This window comes from Belonocnema kinseyi, chromosome 8 (genome assembly GCF_010883055.1).
Source record: "Belonocnema kinseyi isolate 2016_QV_RU_SX_M_011 chromosome 8, B_treatae_v1, whole genome shotgun sequence".
NCBI classification, from domain to species: Eukaryota; Metazoa; Arthropoda; class Insecta; order Hymenoptera; family Cynipidae; genus Belonocnema; species Belonocnema kinseyi.
Window position 1 is genome coordinate 82,994,033 of NC_046664.1, and position 10,932 is coordinate 83,004,964.

Below are 10,932 nucleotides of genomic sequence, written 5' to 3' on the forward strand. Positions count from 1 at the left end.
ATCGAAAAGTGATGTGTTAGTTCAAAATTTAGCATTTCGATTGAAATTTCATCATTTTGAATGAAAATTAAATTATTTTGTTAAAAATTATTTTCTTAATTTTTTTTTTGTTGAAAATAAATTTTTTCTTTTCTAAAAATTTTACTATTCCATTTTTGATCGAAAATTGATGTTTTAGTTCAAAATTTGGCATTTCGATTGACATTTCATCACTGAATGAAAATTGAACTATTTTGTTAAAAATTATTTTCTTAATTTTTTTTTTGTTGAAAATAAATTTTTTCTTTTCTAAAAATTTTACTATTCCATTTTTTATTGAAAATTGATGTTTTAGTTCAAAATTTATCATTTTGATTGTAGATTTAAACTATTTTGTTCAAAATTATTTTTGTTTTGTTTTGTTGAAAATTAATATTTTCTTATCTAAAAATTTTACTATTCCATTTTTGATCAAAAATTGATGTTTTATTTCAAAATTTAGCATTTCGATTGAAATTTCATCATTTGGAATGAAAATTAAATTATTTTGTTAAAAAAAAATTTTACTCCATTTTGATCGAAAATTGGTGTTTTAGTTCAAAATTCATCATTTCGATTGAAAATTCATAATTTTGATTGTAAATTTAAACTATTTTGTTAAAAATTATTTTTGTTTTGTTTTGTTGAAAATTAATTTTTTCTAATCTAAAAATGGTAATATTCCATTTTTTATCAAAAATTGTTGTTTTAGTTAAAAATTCATCATTTTGATGGTAAATTTAAACTATTTTGTACAAAATTATTTTTTTTTGTTTTGTTTTGTTCAAAATTAATTTTTTCTAATCTAATAATTTTACTATTCCATTTTTGATAAAAAATTGATGTTTTAGTTCAAAATTTAGCATTTCGATTGAAATTTCATCATTTCCAATGAAATTTAAACTATTTTGTTAAAAATAATGTTGTTTTGTTTTCTTGAAAATTAATTTTTTCTTATCTAAAAATTGTACTATTCCATTTTTGCTCGAAAATTGATGTTTTAGTTCAAAATTTATCATTTCGATTGAAAATTCATTATTTGGATTGATTTCGATCGAATGTTTTACTATTATATATTTACTTATTTATATAATTGACAATTTGTCTCTATTATTTAAAAAATTCATCTTTTTTGGTATAAGTTTATCTTCTTGTTTAGAAAATTTATCTTTTTGGTTGAAAGTTGAACTATATTAGTAAAAGATTTCTAATTTTAGTTGAAAATTCATCATTTTGATTCGAAATTCAACCATTTTGTTAAAAATTCCTTTTTTTGTTGTTAAAAATTCATCACTGATTGAACATTGAACTATTTTGTTGAAAAATCGTTTTTGTTTTGTTGAAATTAAATTTTATTATTGAAATTTGTATTATTGGTAGAAAATTTATTATCTGGTTTAAAAATTTATCTTTTTGTTTAAAAATTGAACTGTTTCATTTTATTTCGAAAAATGATCTTTTTTTAAAGTTAAAAATTCAACAATTTAGTTGGAAATTAATATTTTTTAGTCGAAATTTAACTATTTAGTACCGGAATATGTGCAGATAAAGTACTATGAAAAATTATAGCTGGAAAAAACCCTGGAATTGTCAGGGATTTTCTTTTCTAGAATTTTAGTAGACAGCCTGGCATGAAGGCGGGGAGGGGAGCATATTTTGACTGAAGTTTTATGATTTTAACTTTAGTTGCATTGCTGTGGCGCTGACTCACCAAGGGACTACAACCAGTTCGCCAGAAACACCAGTATTCCCTCAACTTGTTGCAATAACCCAACAGATGTGGCCTGTGATCCTTATGGACAAGGAGAACACAAAGTTTTCAGTGAAGGATGTGGAGTAAAGGTTGCACATATGTTTGAAAAAGCTCTGAAAACTTTGGCAGGTGTCGCTATTGGTGTCGCTGTTGTCGAGGTAAATAGACATTTTTTTTCGACTTAATTTTGGCCCCTGTACCGGAAAAAACCAGGAAATAATAGTGCATTAATTTTTTTTGACAATATTTTTACAAGAAAAATCCAAATTTCGTTTTCAAAAACATTTTTATTTTAAATAATCAGCTGAATTGTTATATTTTTTTATTATGCTATTATTCAGTTTACAATGCGTAATTCGAAATTATTTTACTTGAAAAAGTTTTCTGTTTTTATTTTTAGGCGTACATTTTCAATTTCAAGAATTGTAAAATCAATTTCTACATTTTTCGATAAAAATTAATCGTTTTTTTTTGGAATGACAATTCAATTGCTTGGTTCAAAATTAAACTGTTTTATTAAAAATTAATTTTTTCGGTTAAAAAATAAGCTGTTTTGTTGATAATTGTTTTTTCTGTTTTGTTAGAAAATACGTTTTTTTTTACTGAGAATTTAAGAATAAGATATTTGGTTGAAAATTCGTTTTTTTTGTTTTTTAAATTAATTTATTAACTGAATATTTTTTTAGCACGAAATTAATCTCCTTGATGGAAAATTTATATTTTATATTGAAAATTCAGTACTTTTTTTTTGCAATTTTGTTTCTCTCTTGATTGAAAAATCTTTCTCAGCTGAAAAGTCGTTTTCTTTGGTTAAAATATCAATTACTGAATTTTTCGTTTCGAAAGTTTTTAAAGCCATTTTTTAAAATAATAATTTGGAGCATTTTTTCAACATTTTAGGAAAATTTTGACTATTCAAAAAGATTTTAAAGTTTTTAAAAAATGTTTAAAATAATTTAAAATGTCAGATATTTCAAAAAATTTTAAACAAAATGTAGACCTCAAAATTTCGAAGTAAAATTGTGAAGCTTTTAAAGATTTTGAAGTTTTAAAAGTAACGAAGATAATTTCTTAAGATTGATGGGAATATTGAAAATGATTTGTTTTTTATTAATTTAAATTATTTTTAAAATCAAAATTATCATTTTTTGGTTTCAAAGTTGAATTATTCTATTAAAAATTTATTCTGCAGGTTGAAAATTCATCTCTTTGGTTAAATATTTAATTATTTTGTGGAAAATTAATTTTTTTTTGGTTGAAGTTTAATGTTTTTTTTTCTTTGAAAATGTATGAAAATTTTATTATTTTTTTGAAAATTTGTCTTTTTTCAGTTAAATGATCAATTATTATATTTTTTGATAAGAATGTATTTTGTTGTTAAAAATACAATTGTTTTTGCTTAAAATTTAATTCTTTTTCTTTTGAAATTTCATCTTTGTAGGTAGAAAGGTTCAGTATTTGTATAATAATTCAACTTATTTGTTCAAAATTTTAATACTATATATTTTAAGACAAATTTCTTAATTATGGAGAATTTTTTCAACATTTTAAACTTTTTAAGCTTTTAAAGATTTTAATAATAGCTTTCGAAATAATAAAAAAATTTCTTGAGATTGATGGGAATATTGAAAATTATTATTTTTTTTATTCATTCTAAATTATTTTTTAAATTAAAATTGTTAAAATAAAATATATGTATAGAATATTTTAAAAGAATATTCTTAATTTTGAGGAATTTTTTCTTCATTCTAGGAAAAATTGGAATAACTTTAAAAAAAGTACTCAGGAGTTCTCAAATCATTTCAAAAATAATTTAAAATTATAAAAATTTTAAACAAATTTTAAACAAAATGTAGATTTTTTAAGATTTCAAAATAAAATTTTTAAGCTTTTAAAGATTTTAATAGGTTATGAAATAATAAAAAAATTTCTTGAGATTGATGGGAATATGGAAAATTATTATTTTTTGAATAAATCTTAAATTATTTTTTTAATTAAAATTGTTAAAAATAAAGAATATATATGTATGGAAGATTTTAAAAGAAAATTCTTAATTTTGGAGAGTTTTTTCTACATTCTAGGAAAAATTGGAATAATTTTTAAAAAATACTCAGAAGTTCTCAAATAATTTAAAATTTTTAAAAGCTTCAACAAAATTTTTTAAACTTGATACGGGAATATTGATAATTATTTTTTGTTTTATTAATTTTAAATTACTTTAAAAATTAAAATTATTTACACAATATATATATGGAAGATTTTCAGAGAAATTTTTTAATTTTGGAAAAATTTCAACATTTTAGGAAAAATTGAAATAATTTTAAAAAATACTCAGAAGTTCTTAAAATATTTCAGAAATAATTTTAAATTAGAAAAAAAAATTTTAATATTCTAAACAAAATGTAGATTTTAAAAATATGTATTCTGAAACATTACAACAAATTTTTCTTAAGATTTCTGGGAAAATTAAATGATTTTCCAAATTACCATTTAAAAAGGTTTTGCATTGAAAATATAGGCTTAAAAATAAATATCTAAAATGAAGAATTTTAAAAGTAAAAGATCTTAGAATTACGCATTCTACACTAAATGATATAATTGAAAAAATTACAAATACAACTAATTATTTTAAAAACTGTTAAAATCGAACTTGGAGAGATTTTTCTTCTAAAAATTTGTAAAATTCCGGGTCAGGAAATAAATTCTCAATCAATATTTTAACATTATTTAATTTTTTTATTAAAATATTGTTTAATCTCTCCCCCGTTTAGACCTTTTTTTCGCTCTAAACACTCAATTTTAATTTTAATTTCCCAAATTCAAACCAATCTACTAATGGGTCATTTAATTTTTTTTAGCTGCTGGGAATCATCTTCTCATTGTGTTTAGCCAACGCGATACGCAACGATGAACGCAGAGGCTACAGAGTTTAACAAAAAAAAAAAAAAAAACGAAAAAAAAACAATAAACTAGAGTTAATTTTCTATTGAGAAAAAATATTTACCAGGCGAATCCGTCTACATTTAAAATCACTCGTCATCTCAGAGACCTCTATTTCAGAAGACCATAGAATTATTGACATTAAGAGTAATCGATTGAACTTGGAAAGAAAAATTTCCATCTTGATGACAGAAAAAAAAAGACGACATTTCTGTGCCTTTTGATTTTTGTAAAACATGTACCTGTTAACCGCCGAAAAGTGAAAATCCATCCATCCAACGAGAGTCGCTTTAGATTTTCCTGACAAAAAAAAAAGAAATTTTCTTTTTTTCGAATTTTCGGTTGAGGAAAACCGCAAATTTTTTATTTTTTGCGGGATCCCTGCAATTTTGGAATTGCGGCTCATAATCTCGTGTCCAATGTACAAAAATTCGTAATCATAGACGGAAGATTGTGCTGCGCACAAAACTCGGTTCAACTTTTTTTCAAAAATAAATTTTTAATCGTGCCGTTCAGAGAATTACATATTGAGAAAAGAAAGAAAAAAAATCTCGCGAGCGGGAATTGCAAATTTTTGTTATAACAGTGTTAGCAAATAAGATGTATACATTTATATATTATCGAAAGTAGTTTAAAGAGTGCCTATAACTTTTTTTCATGTCTTGCACATACCTCGTAACTTTTGAAATGTTTAAATTTATTTTTAAAAAAACCTTTGTACGCATTAATAAAATTATTTTTCCGAAGCGACCTGGATCATTGCCTACAACCAGTATTGCGTTAAGTTACAGACTTTTTTTTTGTTTTTTTTTTTATCGATTTATAAGTTTTTTTTTAATCAGTTTAGAAAAGTTAAAAAAAAAACTGAATTTTTATTTAGAAGTTTAAAAAATAATTTTTTTTTAATTATTTGAAATGTAAGAGATTTCAAAACATTTTTAATAAAATGTAGATTTTTTAAGATTTCGATACTTTTAAAGATTTTGAAAGAATTCAAAATGATGAAAAATTGAAATGATTTTTAAAAATACTTAGCAGTTTTGAAAATGTTTCAAAAATAATTTAAAGTTAGAAAATATTTAAACAAAATGTAGATTTTTTAATGTTTCAAAATAAAATTTCTTAAGATTGATGAGAATATTGAAAATCATTATTTTTGTTTATTTATATATTTTGTTTATTTTTGAGAATTTTTTCAACATTTGAGAAAATATTGGAATAATTAAAAAAAATCATTTGAAATTTCCAAAATGTTTCAAAAATAAGTGTAAAAAAAGTGTAGATTTTTAAAAAAGATTTCGAAGTAAAATTTTGAAGCTTTTAGAGATTTTGAAAGGTTTTAAAACAATGAAAAATATTTCTTAAAATTCATGGGAATATTGAAAATGATTATTTTTTAAAATTAATTTTAAATTATTTTTGAAATATTTTGAAAACTTCTAAAAACTTCTTTTGAAATTTTATAGGTTTTTAAAGATTTTAATAGGTTTTGATATAAAAAAAATTCTTAAGATTGACGGGAATATTGAAAAAAATTTTTAAAATTAATTTTCAATTGTTTTTTAAATTAAAATTATTAAAAATAAAATATATATGTGGAGGATTTTGGCACTTTTTTCAACATTTTAGGAAAAATTGTAATAATTAAAAAAAAATACTCAGAAGTTCTCAAAATAATTCAAAAATAATTTAAAATTAGAAAATATTAAAATTTTTGAAAGTATTCAAAATAATGGGAAAAGTGTCGTAAGATTTGTGGGAATATTGAAAATAATTATTTTTTAAAAATTAATTTTAAAATATTTTAAATATTAAAGTGATTAAAAAATATATAGAAGATTTTAAGGCAAATTTATTAATTTCGGAGTATGTTTTAAACATTTTAAGAAAAATTGGAATAGTTAAAAAAAATTTTTAGAAGGTTTAAAAATGTTTACAAAACAGTTTAAAATTAAATAAGATTTCCAAAAATTTTAAACAAAATGTACATTTTTTTAAGATTTCAAAGTAAAATTTTAAAGATTTGTATAGGTTTCGAAATAATAAAAGAAATTTCTTAAGATTTCCTTAAACAAATTTATCATGTTTACGGACTTTTTAAATAAATTTAAAGATTTCGAAAATTGTAATAAAAGAATCTAAAAAATTTAAGGGCAATTTTTTCTAATTTTTCAAAATTTTAGCAAAATTTGGACATATAAAAAGTATTTTCGAAAATAATTTAAAATGTGAGATTTTCAAAGATTTAAAATAAAATTTAGATTTTTAAAGATTTCGAAATAAAATTTTAAAGCTTTTAGAGACTTTCAAAGGTTTTAAAATAATGAAAAAAATTTCTTAACATTCAGGGGTGCTTTGAAAATGATTTTTTGAAAATTAATTTTAAATTATTTTAAAAATTAAAATTATTTAATATATTTATATATTTCTTAATTTTTTAGAATTTTTGTCAATATTTTAGGAAAAATTGGAATAACTAAAAAAAAATGCTCAGAAGTTTTAAAAATAATTTAAACTTTTGAAATGTTTAAATTTATTTTAAAAAAAGCCTTTGTACGCATTAATAAAATTATTTTTCCGAAGCGACCTGGATCATTGCCTACAACCAGTATTGCGTTAAGTTACAGACTTTTTTTTGTTATTTCTAAGTTTTTTTTAAAAATCAATTTAGAAAAATTTAAAAAAACTGAATTTTTATTTAGAAGTTTAAAAAATAATTTTTTTTAATTATTTGAAATGTAAGAGATTTCAAAACATTTTTAATAAAATGTAGATTTTTTAAGATTTCGATACTTTTAAAGATTTTGAAAGAATTCAAAAGGATGAAAAAAAATTCTTAAGATGGATGTAAATTATTAAAAAATATATAAATGGAAGATTTTAAGAGAAATTTCAACATTTTAGGAAAAATTGAAATGATTTTTAAAAATACTTAGCAGTTTTGAAAATGTTTAAAAAATAATTTAAAATTAGAAAATATTTAAACAAAATGTACATTTTTTAATGTTTCAAAATAAAATTTTAAAGATTTTAATAGGTTTTGAAATAATAAAAAAAATTTCTTAAGATTGACGTTTCAAACAATTTAAACAAAATGTATATTTTTTAAGATTTCAAAATAACATTTTAAAGATTTTGAAAGGTTTTGAAATAATGAAAAAAATTTCGTGTGATTGGTGGGAATCTTGAAAATGATTACTTAAAAAAATGAATTTTAAATTATTTTTAAAATTAAAGTGAGTTTAAAAAATATATATGGAAGAGTTTACGAAATTTTTTTTTAATTTTGGAGAAATTTCAACGTTTTAGGGAAAATTGGAATCATTTTAAAAAATAGAGGTTTTCAAAATAATTAAAAATCAGAAAGTATTTCAAAAAGTTTAAACAAAATGTATTTTTCTTTAATAATTCAAAATAAAAATTTTAAGTTTTTAAAGATTTTAATTAGAAAATATTTGTAAAAATTCTAAAAAATGTTGACTGTTTAAGATTACAAAATAAGATTTTTAAACTTTTCCAATTTTTGAAAAGATTCAAAATAATGAAAAAAATTTCGTTGGATTTGCGTAATAGTGATAATGATTTTTTTTTATCAATTTAAAAATATTTTAAAAATTAAAGTGATTAAAAAAAATGGTAGATTTGAAGACAAATTTATTAATTTTGGAGAATGTTTTCAACATTTTATGAAAAATTGGAATAGTTTAAACAATTTTTTTAGAAGGTTTAAAAATATTTAAAAAATAATTTAAAATTAGATAAGATTTCCAAGAATTTTTAACAAAATGTACATTTTTTAAAGATTTTATAGGTTTCGAATTAATAAAACAAATTTCTTAAGATTTCCTTAACCAGATTTATCATATTAGCCGACGTTTTAAATAAATTTTAAAAAATTTAGAAAATTGTAATCACAGAATCTGAAAAATTTAAACCTAAAAGAATTTTAGGAAAAAATTATTTCAAAAGATGGTTCGAAGTTTTGAAAAGATTAAAAAATAATTTAGAATTTGAAATTTTTTCGAAAAATTGTAACAAAATTTAGATTTTTAGAATGTTATAAATAAAATTTTGAAAGATTTTAAGAGCATCATTTTTTTAAATTCCAAAACAAATTTTTAATTATTTTTATTTTGAAAAATTAATTTTAAGCGATTGCTTAAAACTTGGTAAATGAATGTAGAAGAATTTAAAGCAGAATATTTCAGTAGTGTGATTTTTTTGAGATTTCTGGAAAAATTTTAAAAATTTCAAAACATTTCAAAAATTATTTAAAAGGCATCTAGAAAAAATAAGGACATTTTTTTTTTAATTCGTAGAATTCTTTTAAAATTTGAGGAAAAATGGGAATATTTAAAACAATTAGTAATATTTGAAATATTTTTTAAATAATTTAAAATTGGAAAAGATTGAAAAGAATGGAAGATTTCAGAACGAATAAGTTTGGAGAATTTTTCGACATCTCAGGAAAAATTATAATAATTTTAAAGAACATTTAAAAGTTTTCAAAATCTTTCCAAAATAATTTCAAATTTAAAAAGGTTTTGAAACATTTAAAACTAAATGTAGATTTTTTTAGATTCCCAAATAAAATGTTGGTGTTTTAAAGATTCTAATAAGTTATGAAATAATTTTTAAAAATTTGTTTTTAAGGTTCCTGGGAAAATTTAAAATGATTTTTCTAATTACAAAAATTTGTAATTTAAAGGGAATATTTAGAGAGATTTTAAAAGATCTAGAAATTTTTCAAAGATTTCAAACTTAATTTTTAATTTAAAGGTTTACAAAAATGTAAAAAAAGATTGATGGGAACATTTAAAGTGATTTAAACAAATTATTTTACATAACATTTCTATAAAAGTTTATTTTTCAAAATTAATTTTAAGAGAATATAATAAAATATTCAAAAACATTCTAAAAAATGTGTCTTACGATATCTTGGAAATTTTTTAAATGATATTTTAAATTTCAAATCACAAAATGTAGATTTTTTAAGATTTCGAAATAAAATTGGGAAGTTTTCAAAGATTTTAATAGGTTTCAAAAAGATAAATTTTTTTGTTGGATTCCTGGGATTATTTAAAAGGTTTCAAAAATTGTAGAAAAAGAATTTAAAACTTAAAATTTTTTTTTTTAATTTTAGAAAAAATTTGGGCCATTCAAAAAGATTGACAAGTTTTTAAAGAATTTTAAAAATAAGTTTAGATATGACAATATTTCAAAAAATTGAACAGAAACTTGAGATTTTTTAAGAATTCGAAATAAAATTCTAAAGCATTTAAAGATTTTGAAAGGGTTTAAAATAAATTAAAAAAATTCTCATGATTGATGGGAATATTTAAAATGATTCTTTATTTTTTTAAATTTATACAAAAGGAATATTTAAAATTCTTCTAAAACATTGCAACCAATTTTGCTTGAGCTTTCTGAGAAAATATAAAATGATTTTTAAATTACCAATAATTTTCGAAAATATTTGGAAGATTTTTAAATATTTCAAAAATAATTCTAAAACAAAATGTATATTTTATATATAATAAATTAAATATAAGAAATCTTTATATAATTATAAAAAAAAAGAATTTTTTAAGATTCCTGGGAACATTTAAAATGACTTTTTTAATTACCAAAGTTTTTTATTTTAAGAGAGTACTTAAAAAGATTTCGAAAATGGTCTAAATAGAATCGGGAAGATTTTAAGGCACTTTTGTTAATTATAAAGAATTTTCCACAAAATTTAATAAAAAAAATTTGGATGATTTAAAAAGATTTAGAAGTTTTCAAACAAAATTTTGAAATAATTTGAAATGTCAAAAGATTTTAACAAATAAAAAAAATGGTAAATTTGGGAAGATGAAGTAAATTTCGAAGCGAGTTATGCAGCTTTAAAAAATTAATTTCAACATAATATTTAGAACTATCGTAAAACATTACCAAAACATTTTCTTAAGATTTCTGGGAAATTTTTTAATCATTTTTTTTACCAACAATTCTTATTTTAAGAGAATATTTAAAAAGATTGCAAAAATTTTCAAAAATTATAAAAAAAAAGAATTTTGTAGATTTGAAGAAAATTTGTTTAATTTTAGAGAATTTTAAAAAATATTTTAGGAAAAATTTGAATCACTTAAAAATATTTAGAAGATAAAAATAAAATTCAAATATAATTTAAAGTTTGTAAGGATTTTAAAAAATATATAAAAAAATATCCTAAATTTTCA

The 10,932-nt window shown here is 19.8% G+C and overlaps 1 protein-coding gene across 2 annotated transcripts in view; it reads left to right on the top strand.

Moving 5' to 3' along the window:
* Positions 1 to 4,736, top strand: part of LOC117177970 (CD63 antigen-like) — a 48,985-nt gene extending 44,249 nt beyond the window's left edge. For both annotated transcript variants that reach the window (XM_033369124.1, XM_033369125.1), the window contains exons 4-5: positions 1,705 to 1,929; positions 4,630 to 4,736. In XM_033369124.1, coding sequence (XP_033225015.1) covers positions 1,705 to 1,929; positions 4,630 to 4,704 — 300 coding nt within the window. In that variant the 3' untranslated portion in view covers positions 4,705 to 4,736. The remainder of the gene's footprint in view (positions 1 to 1,704; positions 1,930 to 4,629) is intronic.
* Positions 4,737 to 10,932: the final 6,196 nt, after the last annotated feature.